At 35.9% G+C, this 21,708-nt stretch overlaps 1 protein-coding gene across 2 annotated transcripts; it reads left to right on the forward strand.

Annotated features, from left to right (window-relative positions):
• Positions 1-633: 633 nt before the first annotated feature.
• On the forward strand, positions 634-21,127 carry LOC144443898 (monocarboxylate transporter 13-like). Of its 2 annotated transcripts, none has more exons than XM_078133496.1 (4): positions 634-714; positions 3,373-3,583; positions 3,870-4,013; positions 21,015-21,127. In XM_078133496.1, the coding sequence occupies exons 1-4, from the start codon at positions 709-711 to the stop codon at positions 21,083-21,085; spliced, it is 432 nt and encodes a 143-aa protein (XP_077989622.1). In that variant the 5' UTR covers positions 634-708; the 3' UTR covers positions 21,086-21,127. The 2 variants fall into 2 exon arrangements, with proteins under 2 accessions (XP_077989622.1, XP_077989621.1); XM_078133495.1 differs by lacking the exon at positions 21,015-21,127 and adding an exon at positions 4,481-4,723.
• The last annotated feature ends 581 nt before the right edge of the window (positions 21,128-21,708 follow it).

The following is a 21,708-nucleotide window of genomic DNA, read 5'->3' on the forward strand; positions in this document are numbered from 1 at the left end:
GACAAAAGAAGTCAAACCCAATATTTAAAGTCTGTCAAAATATGATGAAAGAGGTACACTAGTAGTCTGGAGCCAACTAATACTCTTATATCGTAAATCATGAAAAGAAGTGAATCTTCCACAACCCTCATTTCACACCAAACTAACTAAAATCACCACAAGAGCATGGTTTACTGAACTATTTACTTACTACAATATTTATTTGTCGTTCTGCCTCGAACTGAAACACTACATCATGACAACCTATACAATGTATTTATGGCGTTAACCTTTCACCTGAAATGCACCCTTGACCAGGTGGCCAAATAACATAAATTAGTACACAGTCTAAATAATGCGAGTCATGAATTGTTGACCAACAGCCAGATACACATAGACAAAATTAATACATAAATACAACAATTAGAAACATATTACATGGAAATGTTGTTGGATATGTATTTTATTACAACCTATAATCATTATTTAGAAAAATAACGGCGCACGAAGTGCGTACCGAGTGGTGATCGAAGCCGCGAGCAGTTTAGACTTAATTAGTCTAGATCCCACGGATAAAGTCCCTCATGAATATCTCGCGGCTTCGCCGCTCAGGGCGCACTTTGTTTGCCTAACAAAGCTCTGGGACGATAGTCACAAGTCTGTCAGCGAGACTACAAACTTGACCCCAAAGCAGTGCTAATTGTGGCATCACAGCTCGCACATACACATATGAAGGTAAGTTGATTTTAAGTGACTCTTCAAGACATAGTCAATTAACATAAGTTTAGATTTCTGTTAAATTTGGTCGTCGAACATATCATATTGTTAGTGTGACCCAATATTGTAGACTGTCGACAGTATACAGTAGTTCGTGCCTTTTTGCTACGTTTTATCTAAAACTAAAGTCATTGCCTCGCTCCCATCCGGAGCAATACTATAACCACGTACTGATCAGCGAGTGCCGGAGCTTTGGCACTCACAGTTCGAGTTCTAGTCTGTAATTAAGGTACGCCGTGACAGGGCGCCCTCAAACATCGGCTAACCCCTAACCCCTAACCCTGAGAGGAGGCCGGTGAGGACGAAACGTCACGACGTATCTTACAGTCCATTCGAGTTCGTGCCGTCGGCAATCGCACTTCCTATCAGTACGCATTATCCAGTGCTACAGAGCAAGGCGACGACTTTGATTTAGATGAAACGTAGCAAAAAAGGCACGAATGACTGTCGACAGTCTACCAATATTGCTTCATACTATGAGAGCATACATATTGGGTCGCACACAGTTCAACTTAGGTCAGTTTCTCCAGCCTGGGGGGGGGGGGGGTTCGGTGGATTGTTCCATCGGGTAGACAAAAAGTCACTGACCCCCCTATCTGTAAAAAAGCAGGCTAACCCCCCCCCCCCCCCCGCCATCACTTAATTCTTAAATATGATGCCCCCCCCCCATTATATCATACTCACATGACCATCTATATGACAGGTATTTTTGATCGTGACTCAGTATGTGGACTGCTTGGCCGTACGTGTCTTGCAAATACTTATAAGATCCCTGGATAGAACGATCATACAATTATTGACAACACAGGGTAAATATATTCCAAAAAGAGTTTAATATCATCTTGACAGTGAAAGGTAGGGGGAGCTTGAGAAGGGAATATGTCCATCTCATGGGGGTGTCCTTGGGGTCTCCCCCTAGAAGCCCTGGAGGTATTTTTTCTCTTAAAGCCAATTTTAGGCTATTCAGACCCTTTCATAGCAATAACTTCCAACCAAGATTTACAAGACAGCACCATCAAGTATCAGAAAATAATACTTTATAACTTGCATAGGTTGAAATATATTCTTAAAAAAGTTAAATGGCATCATTATATTAAAGGTCAGCACATCTAATGGTAGTATCATTAGCCCTGTCTACACGGCACTAAAAATCCTACCTGAGGTAGGATTCAGGATAGTTTGAAGCGCGTGTAGACGCAAACGTGTCCTGAACCTGTCCTGAAACCGTCCTGACTTAGGACACCTTTGAGACGTTTCCTAACTTCGTCCTATAGTACTGTCAGGACGGAACGCGCGACATCTACGCTGTAACCTTCCTACGTGTAGACACAAATCTATCCTACCTCAGGTAGGACTTGGGACTGCCTCAGGTAGGACGACCTACGTGTAGATACTGGTAGGGGAGGCTATTTTAGACTATCTTGGCAAACATTTCACATTTTTAAAAGACACTATCATCTCATTAGCATAGGGTGAAAATGTTTAAGAAAAGTTTAATACCATTATGACAGTATGTAAGAAGTTTTGTTCATCTGATTGTTGGTTGAATACACGAGTGACCTCTGGGGGTAAGGGAGTCCTTGGGGTTTCCCCCTGGCAGATCTGGAGGGTTTTTTGTTTCTATTAAGGCAATTTGTAGGTTATTCATAGCCTTTGAAGCAATATTTTCAAGCTTTGAAAAGCTAACGTAAATGTAACTTTTAAGTTTCCCATGTCACATAAAAATGAACCCATAACATTGGTATAGGGGCATTAATATTGCATGTATAGTAAAGTCACCGGTAATTTAGATTGACTTCTTTTATAAAGTATAGACAATGAAGATTACCATTTAGAAACCTTCAAGTTCACTTTTGCCCAAAGTGCAATATAAGTGAAGCATTGATTGTGAAACAGTTAGTACTTACATGACATGTTCTGTAACTAGAGTAGTAGCTAGGTAATACATATATATGTATATGTATATGTATATGTATATGTATATGTATATGTATAGTTATGTTTGAACTCTTACGTGAAGTTATATTAAAGAATTGATGTAAGAAACAGGGACAAGAACAAATATTTACATGTACCACATTTCAGACAAGGCTATATGCCATTGTAGAAAAGGATTTTTTTCTTCCATCACAATCCAAAACACAATTTTCAAAACAGCATGACCCCCCCCCCACTGCCAATTTCAAAAGCAGGTGACCCCCCTACAAATCCATCGCTCCCCAGGCTGAAGAAACTGATAAAACTTAGGTACATGATAAATAGTAGATGAATAAGTGAATAAGTGTGTGTTTGTATGTCTGTGTGTGTGTGTGTGTCTGTCCGTGTGTGTGTGTGTGTGTATGTGTGTGTGTGTGTGTGTGTGTGTGTTTTCCATGAAGTTAACATAGGATATGATCTATATTATATTCTGGTTTATCAAAATATTAATTAATCACACACACACACACACACACACACACGTACACACACACACACACACACGCACACACGCACACACACACGCAATGCAATACAACACAACACAACACAACACAACACAACACAACACAACACAACACAACACAACACAACACAACACACTTCGTTCATTTTGTAAATATGTGTACATGTAATCAGTCTTCTAGTTCGACCAATCGACGTCCACCTGGTTGTGGTGGTCAGTGGGGATGGATTGTCGTCGTCAGTGCTGTTATTGTACGATTGATAGTGATGGGCATGGCAACCACTGGTGGTGTATTTATTGTTGCTCTACTTGAAGACTTCAATGCCAATGCTGCAACGATTGCATGGATACCTGCACTACGAATTAGTATTGTTAGCTTTGTCAGTGAGTTTGAATTTAATTATACCAAAGTAAGAAAAGTCATTCATGCTCAGTAATATTTATGACTTATATATTGCAAAATTAAATGACCACGCAAATAAGACCATTAATTTTTGACTTTCTGCTCTTTAATCAATTTCATTTTGATTTTTCTAAGACGATAGATATTGAGTAACGTTTCTGCTCTCTCCTCGACAAGGTTTGGTTATACAAATGATAAAATTGAGATATTACATTTTAAAGTCACCGTTTAAACGGTGACTTTAAAATGACATAATCTCTCTTATAGGTCCAGTGGCAGGTCTTTTGAATGACAAATATGGTACAAGAGTTATTGTTTTTATAGGAGGGATTATTTCGACATGTGGACTTTTACTGAGTTCCTTTGCTATGAACCCAGTGTATCTGTACTTTACTGACGGTGTTCTGACAGGTATGAATTTATACTGAATATGATCTTGACATTCCAATATGTATGTATGTATGTATGTATGTATGTATGTATGTATGTATGTATGTATGTATGTATGTATGTATGTATGTATGTATGTATGTATGTATGTATGTATGTATGTATGTGTGTGTGTGTATGTGTATGTATGTATGTATGTATGTATGTATGTATGTATATGGAAAGCCGCAGCTGTCTTAAGTCTAAAAAATATGCGAACATATCATTACGTGATGTAAACATTTCATTATATGATACGAGTACATTACTATATATTATATGAAGTAGATATAGCTTTATATGATATGAAAATTTTATTCTATGATGTGTACATCATTATATGATGTGTATATATTGTTATATGATGTGAACATATCTTTATATGATGTGAACATTTCATTATATGATGTGACCATACCATTATATGATGTGAACATATCTTTATACAGGGTTCGCACGGTCCTGGAAAACCCTGGAAAACCCTGGAATTTCAAACCCTCCCTGGAAAACCCTGGAAAACCCTGGAAAATGTGCCCTACCCCTGGAAAACCCTGGAAAATGATCATGATCAATCGATCGATTAATATTGACGATCGTCATGTTTGCTCGAGCCACCCATTCATATGGTTCTGAATCTCGTAAATGTGAAATGGCGAAAATATTTTCAAAGTCTTTCGCCACGGTGGTGAATCAAAATTCACGCCGATTAAACCCAGAACAGTCAAATGATCGGTACACGAGACACTTTGCCCCACAGACCGTGCCTATGCGTAGTTGAATGGGGGGGGGGGGCGCAGTGTTTGTTTCGATCTTGCGTATATTACTACTCCATCTCCCAGTCGTCATTTCAGGGACATGATATTGCATTAACAGTCCCGGCCGGGGGTAACAGTAAGTCTGCTAACAAGATTATCGTAACATTGTAGCGAGTATCAAAGCATCATCAACCACGATTAGAAATTGTTACAAGTTCGGCGCGCGAGTCGACATACTACAAACTCAGGCATGGCTAGGGCCTAGGGAAGTGCAGTTGAATTTCTGGGTTGTGGAAGTACGGTTGTGACTTTTATGTCGTCAATAAATGGGTATTTGTGTTACATGTTCTAAAAGAATAAACTACTGTTTTATGTTGTCGGTACAGTAACATACGTCAATGGTCAAATTTGAGTTGAAATCGCGATGTTCCGCAACTCGTGGCATCCGTACATAAACATCGAGACGCTAGCGATGAATGTATTCAGTTATTCATAGCTCGAAATTTCGTTACGTAAATGACGTTTTTATTCTAAATTTTGAAGAAAAAAATTATTTTAGGTGACTTATAAATCTAGTAACATCAAACCATACAATAACGAGGACAAACTTTAGTTTTTGATTTATTTTTCTGGATATGTCTGAATTAGACTGACGAATGCTGTGACTCAATCTTACACGATCAATGCACCAGCTTGACGAAACTGCTACTAAGGGGGTATGACAGAGGTTTCTCCGTTAATCTTAGCGTGCAAACGTGGTTTTGAAACCAACAACATCTTGCATTGTGTCGATTGTCTTTAAAATGTTTTGTAACATATTATGGGAACTGTTGTTAATTTTTTTCTCGTCCACATCAGACAATTAGATGTCATTCAAAAAATATACTTTAGTGTCAACATCCCTGGAAAATGGCCCAAATCAATATGAATACCCCTGGAAAACTGACGAAAAACCCCTGGAAAGTCCTGGAATTTTGTTTTGCTTTAAGTGTACGAACCCTGTTTATATGATGTCAACATTTCATTACATGATGTGAACATACCATTATATGAAGTGAACATGCCATTATATGATGTGAACATATCTTTATATGTGTACATTTCATTATATGTGAACATACCATTATATGATGTAAACATACCATCATATGGTGTGAACACACCATTATATGATGTGTACATATCTTTATATGATATGAACACACCAATATATGATGTGTACATATCTTTATATTATGTGAACACACCATTATATGATGTGTACATATCTTTATATGATATGGACACACCATTATAGAATGTGAACATATCTTTATATGATATGAACACACCAATATATGATGTGTACATATCTTTATATGATATGAACACACCATTATAGGATGTGAACATTTCATTATATGATGTAAACATACCATTATATGATGTGAACATATCTTTATATGATTTTAACATGAATTTATATAATGTGAACATATCTTTATATGTGTACATTTCATTATATGTGAACATACCATTATATGATGTAAACATACCATCATATGGTGTGAACACACCATTATATGATGTGTACATATCTTTATATGATATGAACACACCAATATATGATGTGTACATATCTTTATATTATGTGAACACACCATTATATGATGTGTACATATCTTTATATGATATGGACACACCATTATAGAATGTGAACATATCTTTATATGATATGAACACACCAATATATGATGTGTACATATCTTTATATGATATGAACACACCATTATAGGATGTGAACATTTCATTATATGATGTAAACATACCATTATATGATGTGAACATATCTTTATATGATTTTAACATGAATTTATATAATGTGAACATATCTTTATGTTATATGGACATGCCTTTATATCATATGAAGACATCTTTATATGATGTGAACACATCTTTATATTATGTGAACATATCTTTATATGATGCAAATATTTCAATATGTGATGTAAATGTAACATTATATGATGTGAACACATTATATGAAGCAAGCATATATTTATAGGATGCAAACATTCTATTATATTATGTGAATGCCTTTGTATGATATGAGCCCAACTCTATATGATGCAAACACTTTATTATATGATTTCAGCCCCATCAGCAAAGTACTTTTTGAGATATTAAAGGTTTGACCAAAATTCACACGTGAACACCCACTTTGCATATCATAGATGATATTATTACATACTTAATATCTCTTCATCACCAGATTCTAAAATGTCCCATTAAATTTCAACCCAATCTGCTCAGTAGTTTTGGAATTACATATTTTTGACCAAAAGACGCATTTTAGCCCTAATTCGCATATTACTTATGGAATTGTGTCATGAACAAATCAATCTACACCCCTAGGAAGCCCCCCCCCCCCCTACACACACACACACACATCCACATTTTGGGAAATAAGGACATATATGAGGCCAATTAGGGGCATGAAATTTCAAACCATGCACATTATCGAATGCCAAAGAGTCCTTGAAAATTGTCTTTAACACCCGAATTTTACCGGCTCTACATTATCATATAACTGTATGGCTATACTACCTACACTTTAACTTATACAGAGATAATTTGGCAGAGAAACACATTTGCTGGGCTCTCTACTTGAATGTATGACAGTATGTAGGTAAATGAAGTGAACAATTTTGCAAATGTGCAACGTAAACAACTGCTCCTGAAGTTTGAATGTTTGAAAAAGTCGAGAGAGAGAGAGAGAGAGAGAGAGAGAGAGAGAGAGAGAGAGAGAGAGAGAGAGAGAGAGAGAGAGAGAGAGAGAGAGAGAGAGAGAGAGAGCGCACATGCAGCAGTGAGCATGTAATTGATTAATTTATTGATCGTTTTATAGATTGATTTATTATTTGGTTGATCAATTGACTGATTTTTATCTAATCAATGAACAAATGATTATATACAGCTGACTGAGAGAAATGTAGCCAGGGAAGTAGAAAAGTTTATACCACCACAAAAATCAATGAGTCACTTGATCAATATCACACACAAAATAAGTTTAATTTCACCACAAAAATTAATCATTCAATCGATCTCTCATTCAAGCAAATAATAAATCAATCAACAAATTGACCCATCAATCAATCGATTGATCCATCAATCACATGCTCACTGCTCCCTGTGGTTAGAAGCGAGCGAACAATCAAATGAGCTATCAATCACATGCTCACTGCTCCCTGTGGTTAGAAAAGAAAGAGCGAGATATACAGACAGCTGTACAGTACAGGAGAAGGCATACACAAATACCTTTGCATGGCTGTCACCCACAATTACTCAAGATAGGTTTCAGAAGTTTTTGTGGTGAAGGCACACAAAATTTTGTAATGTAATCTAATCTGTAAATGACCACTCCTGGGGTTTAATTTGTTTCAACCCATTAGCAAAATATCACATCCCCACACCCTCAGACCAATTTTTATGACCCAAAATTTTAATCCTGAATTTTTTACATGCCCCCCCCCCCACCAAACTCCCCCCCCCCCCTTCCCGCACCGTAAATACTGGCCCTACCCTAACAAATGTGTGTATTTAATTCTAGGGTTGATGACTTTGAAAAACAGCCAAATTTGACTAAATTGAAATAATCTGGTTTGGTCCATATGTGCAAATATCATGATGTGATATGTACACAGTAGGTTGATAAGCGTAAAGTTTAAACGTTATGACGTGATGCCTTTTGAATTTGGTGTTAGGCATGCTCAGTAAGTTGATAAGCGTACACGTTATGACGTGATGCCTTCTGAAGTTGGTGTTAGGCATGCACAGTAGGTTGATAAGCGTACACGTTATGACGTGATGCCTTCTGAAGTTGGTGTTAGGCATGCACAGTAGGTTGATAAGCGTACACGTTATGACGTGATGCCTTCTGAAGTTGGTGTTAGGCATGCTCAGTAAGTTGATAAGCGTAAACGTTATGACGTGATGCCTTCTGAAGTTGGTGTTAGGCATGCACAGTAGGTTGATAAGCGTACACGTTATGACGTGATGCCTTCTGAAGTTGGTGTTAGGCATGCACAGTAGGTTGATAAGCGTACACGTTATGACGTGATGCCTTCTGTAGTTGTTGTTAGGCGTACTTGTCATTATATGATGACATGCCTAACATTTATTTCCCACAAGGGGGCACACTGTACTCTACCTTGCTACACAAAGACACATTTCGCGCCAATCGGATATGCGAGATCTCGCGAATCTCTCCACTACACGAGGATCACCATGATGGAGGAAACTGTAAGCTCCAGGGCTACTACTACCTTGCGGGTTTCCTGCACAAGCTAGTCTCCATAACATAATTCGGGAGTGTAGATATCTGTTGCGTGACTGTGGTGGGTTTAAGCTGCTGCAGTGCTCATCTGGCAGTCGAAATTTATCATTAATTAATTGTGCATGGTCATTAGCCAGTTTGAAAAGAAATATAGCACCACAATGGAAGATATACTTGAGACCTATTCAAAAAAATCTTTCGATGGATTCAATATTACCTTTAAATGAGTCTTCTGTAACAGTGAAAGAAACGTGCAGGTGGTGTCATGGTGAATTCGATATTCGTGTACTGCGTGACCATTTGTGGGATTGCAAGAAGAATTTTTCGGATTCAGAGCTAGAGGGAGATAATGAAACTACAAGTGCGAGGGTGAGTCTATTGTTTCATACGCTAAATGTTTGCAGAGAGAAATATGTTCAAATTTTCCTAGCATCACGGATAGGATAGAGATGGGGGGTGGGTCAAATTTTACAACAGTGAAATCAGTTACTAAAACCGGAAATCATCCCAGGGACACGTCACTGTACAATATTTTACCCACAACTCTCTCTGATTTGTACTGTTGGACATCAGCTCGTTGAAAAAAGACAAATCTCACCTGTGTACAGGATTTTGTAAGAATATTTTTGCTATTTTCAAAACGTAGAATTGACACTGATGAGTTTCTGAATATATATTTTCATTGGTTCTGGTATCAATGATTTATTGTAGGAGTAGCAATTTTAGAAATTTGTCAACAGATTTTCTTGAAAGACATGCAAAATATTTTCCACAAAACTAAGGAAAATATATGCACCTGTTAATGTGTTTGCCAAAGATATAGATTTATTTGAATAGGTATGACAAAAGAAATTTACATACTAAAACTCATCATACACACTGTCTACCCAAGTTATTGGTACTTTGACATTGAAAAGTGTTTTATTCACAGTACGTTTCATTTACTTGTTAGCACATTTTATGAAAAATTTAGAACTTACTTTTTGATTCCCAAACGTCCTTTTGTTACATATTAATTAAACGTAATTAGTAAAAAAATTACTATGCTTAAAATGTTGACAAATATGGGTTATTGAAGAAGTTATAAAATAAGGAACTTCCAAGCATACCAATCAGAGAGAGTTGTGGGTAAGATATTGCACAGTGACATATCATTGCGTATGGGTTGTTGTTTTACTAAGAAAAATGTAACATCACACGAATCATGCTACTACAAAGTTATCAATTTATGCTCCACTCAATAAGATAACTAGAGGGTACACATGTCCTATAAATCCAAACAAATATTGGACATTTACCTTCATTGGCATCAATAAAAAAATCCAGAGAAACGTATAGCAGTTAGATAAATACATTATGGCCAAAAATGGCCCTAAATAGTACTCTTAACTTTGACAATACAACAAATTTCATAGACTGTACTCTGTATGCAAATATGCATTATGTAAAACCTGGTGACATAGCTATTAATAACAGTCTGCTGATTGGGTAAAAAATGGGACAATTGCCTGTGACATAAATGACCTCCAGCTTAAAAGTGCATAATGAGCATGATGATGAATAATGTTCCTTGCACACAGTGGCGTTATCACAGACTTCTGGGTCAGTTTCACCCCCCCCCCACCCACGCACCTCCACCCCTTGTGTAATGCATACAAGACAAAATGTTGTCATGTTCAGGCTAATAGTAATAATTATAAAATAAGTATATAATAATACTAATTTTTATAATAATCATGTTTATTTGAATATTAACCACTCTACCTGGGGTAGTTTTGTATGCTGAGTTCAAAAAAGGGGGTCATTTTATGAACATCTGTTGCCATGGTAACCAAAACCACCATAATATGTTAACCATTTTTTCTAAAATTTGACATGAAACATTGAAAAAAAGATAATACAGTGAAAAAATGCCCTTATATTAGACATGTATGAGTTAGTGCTACCTGGTGTAACATAAATTGTTAAAATTGGATAGCTGTTTCCATGGAAACGTATGGTAGACGTGAAAATTATGTTTTCATTATATACACATACATCACACAAATAACATTATAAATCTGATAAATATCTTTTTATTTGCACATTGACCACACTACTAAGGGTAGTTTGTCATGCTGAATTCAAAAAAAAAGTGGTCATCTAATGAACATCAGTTGCCATGGTAACCAAAATAACCATATTATGTGATTTTTTGAAAAATTAGACATAAAACACTTTAAAAATGTCAAATTTAGGAAAAAACATCATTGCTGTTTGAATGTATGGGTTGGTGATATATGTTGTAACAAGGTTTCATGATTTTTGAAATTATCTGTATCATACCTATGCAATTCTAAAACTCTAAAATCACCAGAATAAATTGTAAATACATAAAATACCACCAGTTCTTGACAATTCCATTTACGCAGATGGTTAAGTCTTTTATCACAAAATCTTCAAAGTAAGTGTACACACACATTTGAGTACAAGTTGACATGATCGTTGACTCCATACTGTATATTATTGTTTGTACTTGGATTTTATCAAACAAAATATCGTCTGCTTTTAAATTCTCCAACTCAACTGACAACATGATGTGCATATGCGTACGTACATATTTCCGGATCCCAGTGACACATGCCAAATTCAAACGATAAGGACACAATATAGTTGGGATCGATCACAGTATCACTACATCGATTGTTACAGGAATATCAATATTATTATCCAGAATTTCTCAGTCGTGAAGATTGCTGACAAGTGCAGAATTATCAAGATGGCGACTGTAATATTTTGCGCATGCAAGACGACTGACGTCACTAGAATGTATTACAATGTAGCTATAGTTATCATGCGAATCACGCATGTTATGTGCACTGCATTTATGTGTGTATGCAGCATGCAATACGAGGTGTGCCGTACACACATCATATACACAAAATGATAGGCAATGAAAGCAACCAACTCACTAGTTTATTGTTTACATGACTTTGCCGAACGACTAGGAATAATCATTAATTTACAAGTTGCTAAAATTTACACGAAGTTGACTTAAAAACAGAAAGGGGCATTGCAAATATTTTGTAATGCATTTTAGTCTGGATTGTTTGTCTTGCTTCCAAGCAGACTACCGAGAGTTGATTGCTTTTGTTTTGATACAATACCATGTACCACTGACGCAGTCAATATAAAAAGACGCAACAATGATGTTGTGTCTACCTGGAAAATTACACACATCGCAGCGAAAACACGTTCATATGGACATAGCACAGATGCACAGTGCAGTGAATACCTCACGCTCCCACGTCAAAAATCAAAACAAAATGAATAAATAAATGAAACAAAAAATTGCACTGTAAGACATGCCTAGCCATAGTTCTCTTCAGCATGTTCAAATTATATTTTATTTTAAGAGACAAAAATAGTGGTAGACGATATACGGCACCATGACACACTGTTTCGGGTAGTTTTTTGAAAGATTACTTGGCTTGACCTCGTTTCCTTCCCCAATACGAATTAGCACTTACGATTTTATGTGCATTTCACCTGTTTCTATTTCAATCGTGCACAATGAACCCAAAAACACAACACTCCAAAAAAATACTAGTATACACACTATACTTGCCCATCACAATAATAACCTTTACCGAGCCAGTAAGCATGTAAATATAACTGAGTTCCCTGACCGATTTAGGAGTTCCCCGGTTGTGGCTCATGATCAAAGTGAAATCGAAAATTGTGTTTGAACTGATATAAAGAAGGCAAGTCAGCTTCATGATAATATTTTGTTTTGTTTTTGTTTTTGAACAATAATGCGTAGTCCGATTGTCTGTCTTGCTTTCAAACAGACTACGGAAAGTCGATTGCTTTTATTTTGGTACATAGCATGAATCATTGTCGAAATCAGCATAAAAAGACGCAACGCTGTACTGATGTTGCAATTCAGCGTTGCCATTGTTGTGTCCACCTGGATCATGGCAAACACAGGTTCATATAGACACAACACAACTAGTACAGTTACGTCAAAACAAAAAAATAAATAAATAAAACAAAAATAAGACATGCCTGGCCAAAGTTCTGTTCAGCATGTTCAAATTTTATTTCATTTTAAAACTAATACAAGGCAAATATAGTCGTAGACGATACACCATGCCACATCTACAGTAAGTCTTCAGTACGAACGGGACGGGTACGTTTTTGAAAGACAATGAAACTGCTTCGTGTCAGTGTGTGGATGGTAATGAACCCAATCAAGAGAAAGTGAAATAAAGTGAGTACATAGTATTCAAGGTGGCTGGTTATCAGACAAAACTAAAAAGCCCAAAGTGTAAAATAAGAAATTTATTCATAATTTACTGGAAAATATTTGATGATTATGCGGCAAAACAAGACTAGCAATGTAGCGAAAGTGTTCGTTCTCGGTGAATTTAACCCTTGACCTAGTTTCATAAAGACGTCGAAGGAAACGAGGTCAGTGTGACATATCATGCATGATCAACGACGTTTACATGAGAATACAACTAAATGTTGTCTAAACTTCAGTGGAAGAGAAATTCTGTTGATCAGACAACGACTATTTTCATTTTCTTAAAACATCTTGAAGATAAGAAGCAAAATGTGACACTGACAGTCCGTCCGGTACCATACACATGAGGCACAAACATACCACCATGTGCATCTGGTTGACTGGGATTGATTGTTATCACGTAATATTTAGCGCTAACTTTATGCTGTTGCTTCCAAATATTATTGAACTGTAATCTTTCTAAACAAGTCATGGAAATTGCCAGAAACCTGATGATTTCATGACTGAATATGTTACGATCAAAATTTCCCTTACCTTCAGTTAAATTTTCTGATGGGAAGTAACACAATCATTTAGTGTGACATCTGATAAGCGACATTGATGATGGGTACAGCGACATAATTCGTAAACAAGTCTAACGTTGCGTTGGTAACTATTATTTCTGTAAATGATCCTTAAATATCAAGTACACCTGTCTTCATAGTAAACAGAAATCTGAGGCCAAGTTTTGCAATGAAAGGATACATCATTTGACTCCACCACAACGGCACACAAATATATTGTGACCAATAAAATAAGTACCAATAGCTCAAAAACCTGGCTCAATTTTATCACACTCGCACAGCTCTGAGCGCCTACAGGGTGTCGGAAAAAAATCGATAATCTTTTCAGTAAACTTTTCAACACTGTATAATCAAAATAATTGTACCTGTCAGCGCTTTGGGAATAATAATATTACAAATATAGTAAGACTCATTGCAAATATTGTTTTCAGGGAATGTTATCGGCAACATTATAAATCATAACAGAACAATGTATTGCTTGGTCATGATGCGAGCTGTTCAGACAAATATCGGTGGGGGGGGGGGGGCTACTCCCTTATTTGAGTATACATTGATGTGCCGACCTTTTGGGTTCGTTTTCAAGTCATTTGGTCTAAAATGGGGTCAGGGTTTTTTCGAACTCAAGAGTCTAAAACGGGTCCACTTTGCATTATATTTGATTTTGCTTGGTCTAAAATGTGGCCCTTTGTCCTTTGCCAAATCGTAATTGCCATAAATTGCCCCAAAATGTTGCCTCCTAAGGAAAGTGTATTTTGTATTTTATTGACAATAGCACCAACAGGCACCATTCCTCTAAATTGTCTCTCAGACAATGCTTTATTATTATATACTATTTTAACCCCTTCACTTGTAATAATAATAATAATAATAATAATAATAATAATAATAATAATAATAATAATAATAATTACTTTATTCGTCATTCGTGATGAAATTTCCCTTGTACTGACAGGTTAATGATTTGAATTGAACTTGGCACGAAACTGAACTTAGACCTGTTTGTACATGCCTGTGGTACTCTGAGGCAATGCCCACCTGGGAGATATTCATATTCTGTATGTAGTGGATGAGTTGAATCTTTAATATTTTTGTGGCAGTCTTAAACGCTGTGTCTTTATACGATATAGAGTTATCAGATAGTTCATAAGTTTCATTATCAACTAATTTTCTGCATATTTTTCTAGGACGGTTTAGATTGTGTTATTTTAAGACAGGTAGGCAGCATATAATAGAAGGCAGTGTTAGCATAGCTGAGAACTGTATAGATGGTTGAATTGTAGACAAGGAAGATAATCTAAGAAATACTAAACACCCCATGCCTAAAAACCCATAGGTCACAAACCACTTTTGTCTGAATCACCATGTGAGGGCCACATATTTCGTGGCATCCAATGAAGGGAAGTCAAAAATGTAGGCATATCTGCCATTACAACTATACCAAACTTGATTGGTATTCATTTTCAAAACTGTTTTCTGTTTATACTTTTGAAGCTGCTCTAGTTAGTACTGGAACTTTACTTTTTTCAATCAGACGATCAACAATGTATTCACTGAAGACTAAAAGACAATAATTAGACATTGTACCCCCTTACAGAAAAGTCCCACTATTGTGATACACGACAATAATTAGACATTGTACCCCCTTACAGAAAAGTCCCACTATTGTGATACACTGTGGGATTTGTATGGGACAAAACATGGGATTCCACACCAATAGCATGAGATCCATATGGGGTAACATTTAATCCCATAGCCGGGATAGGGACATTTTATAGGGAACTTATTGTTTGTATCCATAACTAATTTGTTATAGCTTTTGGTGCTTGTTTGTGATGACACTAACCCTCAGCTGATTCAGTACTCTTTTAAGATGTGTGAAATTGTGAGTATAGTAGAATAAAAGTTTCACAAAACTGTTCCAGTTGATAAGTTTAAGAACAAAGTTTTATCCATTGGCTAAAATGTTCCATTCAAATTACATGTATAAACTGTACGTATTCTGTGTTGTTAGAAACAATCCCATACCACCAGTACATTCCATGTATTGTAGAAAAATGTTTTATTTTTTGATAGTTAGGTGGAATTCAATAAACGTTGACTGCATTATTTTTCATAAAACAGTTTCCTCTCTTTCCCAAATCTGGAATGCAAGTGTGTATTTGAAACAGAAAAACAGATGAGTTCATGTCAGCACAGTTAACAACTGTCTTTTCATATTGTATTTCCCAATCTATTTCCCAATTTAAAAGAATATATGATATGGCTAGTGTATAGATACTAGATGTTGAGTTTAATTCAATTCTATTTAACTTTCATCTACATGTAGTGTTGACATTGTTTTTAAAGTTGGTGTTACTCACTTACATGAACAGCCATTGTTACTAGACATAGGTTAATTAAAGAGAATCCAAGCTCGACATGTAACCTCTAGACTTACAATAAACTCAGTCTGGCATTGTAGAACATTGTGGGGAAAATAGTACTTTCATGAGACATTTTTAATACATACAGATGTGTATTTGTCAATCATGCAAATTGGATATGTGGTTGTGAAATAAAATATCAAACTAAAGGATGACCCTGAACAATTTAATAATGCATCACATACACAATGTTCATGCTGTACTTACCTACCTACCTACCTATCCACTTAAAATATGCGGACAAACACACACACACACACACGTACATACATAGATACTGGCACACATACACACAATGGTCATACATACATACATACATACATTACACACACACACACACACACACACACATAAATAAATAAATAAATACACACACACACATACATACATACATACATACATACATACATACATACATACATACATACATACATACATACATACATACGTACATACTAATACACATTAAGTACAGTTGTATATCTTTGCATATTATTTCTTAGCATTGCCCCATGTTTTCAACTCCAGAAACAGGTGCCATTAGTTGTAAAAAGAACAAATATAAAAAACTGTGTTCAAAATATTAGTAATTTATTATTCAGGAAAAAAATGAGAACAACTAGATGAAATCAGCAATTCTAATTGGAAAGTTCAAAAGTTTTAAGCATGATATTGATACTCAATACTATACATATCATGCAAATGTTGGGATAATCTGGCTAGTATTACAATGTCATTACTGAATATAATTTTACTTATGATATGTTGCTAGCAATGTGAATTCTTGAATGCAACATAATTCCATGAATGACACATATTTGATTGTACATGTAATTGTCAACAGTTATAATGATTAGACAACCATAACAAATATGATCATCAACAAAATAATTTTCAATTTTCTCTGAGATCTTGAGTAATACAATTGGCAAAATTTTTGATTGGGTGAACTGATATGACCACACTTTTTTCCATTTGTGTTTGAGAGAAAGAAAATGGTGCAAATATATAAATCACGTACCCTGTGTTTTCATCGAGTATTAAGCCTTATTACTCTGTTGAAAGAGCCCCCTTAGAAGTGTTTGATAATCAGAAAAATGTTCAGGAAATCATGCAAGAATGTATTTTCCTGCAGTGTTCCACTGAAAGAGCTTTAATGCACAGGGATTTGGAACTGGTCAGTGTATACGTTTGCAGATATTTGTTGTTTGTATTTTTTACCCCTCTTTCTTTATTTTTTTTCATATTTCAAACTTTTCCCCTTCAAAGTGTCATTTAATAAAGTTACACTTTGAAAGCCAGGTCATAGATGACAAGTTAACAGAGGTTGAGACATGACCAAGGGTCGCCACTTGAGGGCGCTCGGGGGGAGCTCATTAACGGTTAATAAGGCAGGTAGCAACAGCAAAGGTTGATTCAAAAACAAGAAATGACTAATGAAAATGAATAGCGATAAAGAGGCAAACAACCAGGCTATCAATGTTACTTTATTAAATGGCAACTTGAAGGTGAAAAGTTTAAAAATGTAAAATACAAAACAAAAACATTAAAGAAAGATAAACAATGAAGACAAGAAATATTTATAAACATCCTGTGCATAGTGTTGATATTCAAAGTTACTACCTCAATGAATGTCACTATGCTCACTTATTACTGCCAGCGCATTCTCGTACAGATCCACACCATAATTATTTGATTCCATTGTTGGAGGAACAATGCGAAAAAGTTCGTCTTGGCATGCATCACTCATTGCAAATGATAATGGTTCCAGAATTATTGTTGATGCAGAGTGGTCTTCTCCATCATTATCATTGCCTTCGACACCGTAATCTTCAATATCATGATCAGATATTTCAATTCCAACTGGATTTTGTAGCTGGCCAGAAACCCATAAACGAAGGGGTGAACTTCTTATTGTTCACATTCGGTGATTTGACCATGCATTTCTCCACAGGTCTAATTTGTCATTTATTCTGCTCAGGTAAACATAATGAAGTGAGGCAAGATGAAGCTCTTCAAGGGATCTAAAATACCCTCATCCTCCATATAGTAGAAGAGATTATAGTACAGAGCCAAAACACCCTCAGAAACATCTCTCCATAATCTCTTATGCGTTGGTTATGCACGCTTTTACCTGTTAACATGCTTCCAAGCCCAGTTCCACGATTTTCTATCATGAAATCAGCTATGTCTACATTGTCCATTCCCATGTCAGACCTTGCCCTACTTGGAATGCCATAGGTTTGTACGGTACCTTTGAAGCACTGCATCAGTGTTGCAGCTCTATTGTTGTCACTACACTGGAGCATTATCGGAAGTCGACTGAAGCCATCGATTCCACCAATTATGACAAACCTCCATCGAATTAACTTGTGATTGGTATCGATATGCCACAGGTGATTTGGTCCCTGCACGCTGTACACTCTATGATGTAACCGACCTTTCTTCCTTGTCTCCACACCTTCATGGTCTGTTCGATATATGCTGTCCCTCAGTCTCATCTGCTGCACTTTTATACCATGTTTTTCAAATAGCATGTGTTTTATTAAATTTTCACCACAATATGGGAAGTCTCGAGTTAGTTCATGGACAACAACATCAAGGCCATCATCTGATATATCACTGAAAGTCTTCTTACTTAACTCATAATATCGCATTCTCCTGTATATTGTACTTTCTGACACAGACAGCATGGAAGCTATTTCATGTATAGTGAACCCCTCCTCAAGATGACTTTCCAAAATATCTCTTGGTATAAAAAACTGCCACTCTGGACTTTAAATGGTGGTTCACTACCAAATATGGTACATGATGTGCGCAAAGCCATCTGATCTGCATGATTATTCACTCCAAGTGACTCTAATTCGGAGCTGTATAACTTGCCCACTATGTCTGGTGTGATTTCCTCCCGTTCAAATGCTGCTGTTAAATGGCCAAGATTTAGTTGATTCAAGACATCTGAAATGTTTGTCTGACCTGCCATGGTGAATAAAACTATCCAAGGTGATGACAATTTGTGTGATCACAAGTAACCAATATCATTCATAGCAGTGAATTTTCCATGCAATTTGAAAACTGGCAGCATGAGGTGTTTGCTTACAATGTATTCTGGGATACATTGGCAGCATATTATGGGATGTTTAATGTCATATACATAATATGAACTCATGAGACAAAGAAATGTATGCATCATTTAACCATATGTGTGCATAATAAATGATATGTTCACTTTACATGATTTGTCCACATCATATAAAGATATGTTCACATTACATAATGAAATGTTTGCATTATATAAAGATATGTTCATGTAATGTAAAGACGTGTTCACATCATATAAAGACATGCTCACATCATATAAACATATTTTCATGTCCTATAATGACATCTTCGCATCATATAAAGACATGTCTATATCATATAAAGATGTGTACACATCATATAATGGTGTGTACACATCATATAAAGATATGTACACATCATATACTGGTGTGTTGATATCATATAAAGATATGTACACATCATATAATGGTGTGTTCACATAATATAAAGATATGTACACATCATATACTGGTGTGTTCATATCATAAAGATATGTACACATCATATAATGGTGTGTTCACATAATATAAAGATATGTACACATCATATACTGGTGTGTTGATATCATATAAAGATATGTACACATCATATACTGGTGTGTTCGTATCATATAAAGATATGTACACATCATATACTGGTGTGTTCATATCATATAAAGATATGTACACATCATATAATGGTGTGTTCACATAATATAAAGGTATGTACGCATCATATAATGGTGTGTTCATATCATATAAAGATATGTTCACATCATATAATAGTGTGTTCTCATCTTATAATGGTCTGTACACATCATATAATGGTGTGTTCATATCATATAAAGATATGTTCATATCATATAATAGTGTGTTCTCATCTTATAATGGTCTGTACACATCATATAATGGTGTGTTCATATCATATAAAGATATGTTCACATCATATAATAGTGTGTTCTCATCTTATAATGGTCTGTACACATCATAATACAAGAAATATTAGTTTTAACGACATTATCGATAATGCCGTGTCGGCGTGCTCGTCTGGTCGACATATTTAACTTGATATGATCATGGAGCAATAAACGCTACCTCCATGCTATGATGTAAAAAGCTAGCATTGAAAACTTTACATGCTCGGACGGGAGGGCAAATTATATATAAATTATATGAAAACGAAAATACTCGTGTCGTTTGTTTCCTTATAAAGTCAGCATCTTACGCAAGCAAAGCTATCTTTTATACATCGTTTTTAGCTTGCAAGCATAGTCTTCGACCGGTGCATCAAATGATACATCTACATAAATAAAAGCTGACTATTTTTGTAGTGTTACGGCCTGACCAAACCTCTATGTACACATTGTACTTTCATTTTTTTAGTAACGAAATAAGAAACAATCGTTCCCGAAAAGGTCCTCCGAGAAAGATTTCCCGACGTTTTTTAACGATCGAGTTAATGTCTATTTCTGATACAAGATTCATTTTCCCATTAAAATCATTACGCCGACTTTCATTTAATCTTATAGACAATACCCTCATTCTTTATTTCGTTACAGGTTCTCGTTTGGGGAGGCATTTCAACACGAGGGACTACGCCACTCTATATATTCAATGGAACGATGAATAGTGAGATTTAGCAAAGTATAATCCAGGAAAACCTTCTTCCATTCCTCCAAAACAGATTCCCCGATGGTCATCGCTTTCAACAAGATAATGACCCAAAACACGTTAGCAATTCAACCAAAGAGTGGATGAGAGCCAATGGTGTAAATCATTGGCCGACACCCTCTGAGTCGCCGGTAAGTATTTTGTTTCTTGTCAATACCTTTGTTCGTAGGGAAACACCGATGGAAAAGTGTTTCTGCTGCCAACTTATCAATGATTAAAACGTGATTAAACGCATATAATTTGTCCGAACGGTTTTCGTATATGTTGGGTGAACGAATATGCCGATCCATTATGTGATCGACAATTAATATTGATAGATGCAATACATGACTTTGAAATCATTTAGTCTATAGTCCGCCACGGTCTGAACGGGAACGGACACAGTGTTTTAGATTGGAGTCATTAGATTGCAACAATATTACAAGATAATTGTGAATTGTAACCGTCAATAAGTGGGCTGGTTCAACGATGGGGAATATCATTGCCGAAGTATAATTACGTCGCATGGTACTACCTCGTCATGAATGTTTTTTTCTCTCTACATTTTTTTTTTTTTAAAAGACAGGATATCAACCCAATCGA

The sequence above is a fragment of the Glandiceps talaboti genome, chromosome 12 (assembly GCF_964340395.1).
Source record: "Glandiceps talaboti chromosome 12, keGlaTala1.1, whole genome shotgun sequence".
NCBI classification, from domain to species: domain Eukaryota; kingdom Metazoa; phylum Hemichordata; class Enteropneusta; family Spengelidae; genus Glandiceps; species Glandiceps talaboti.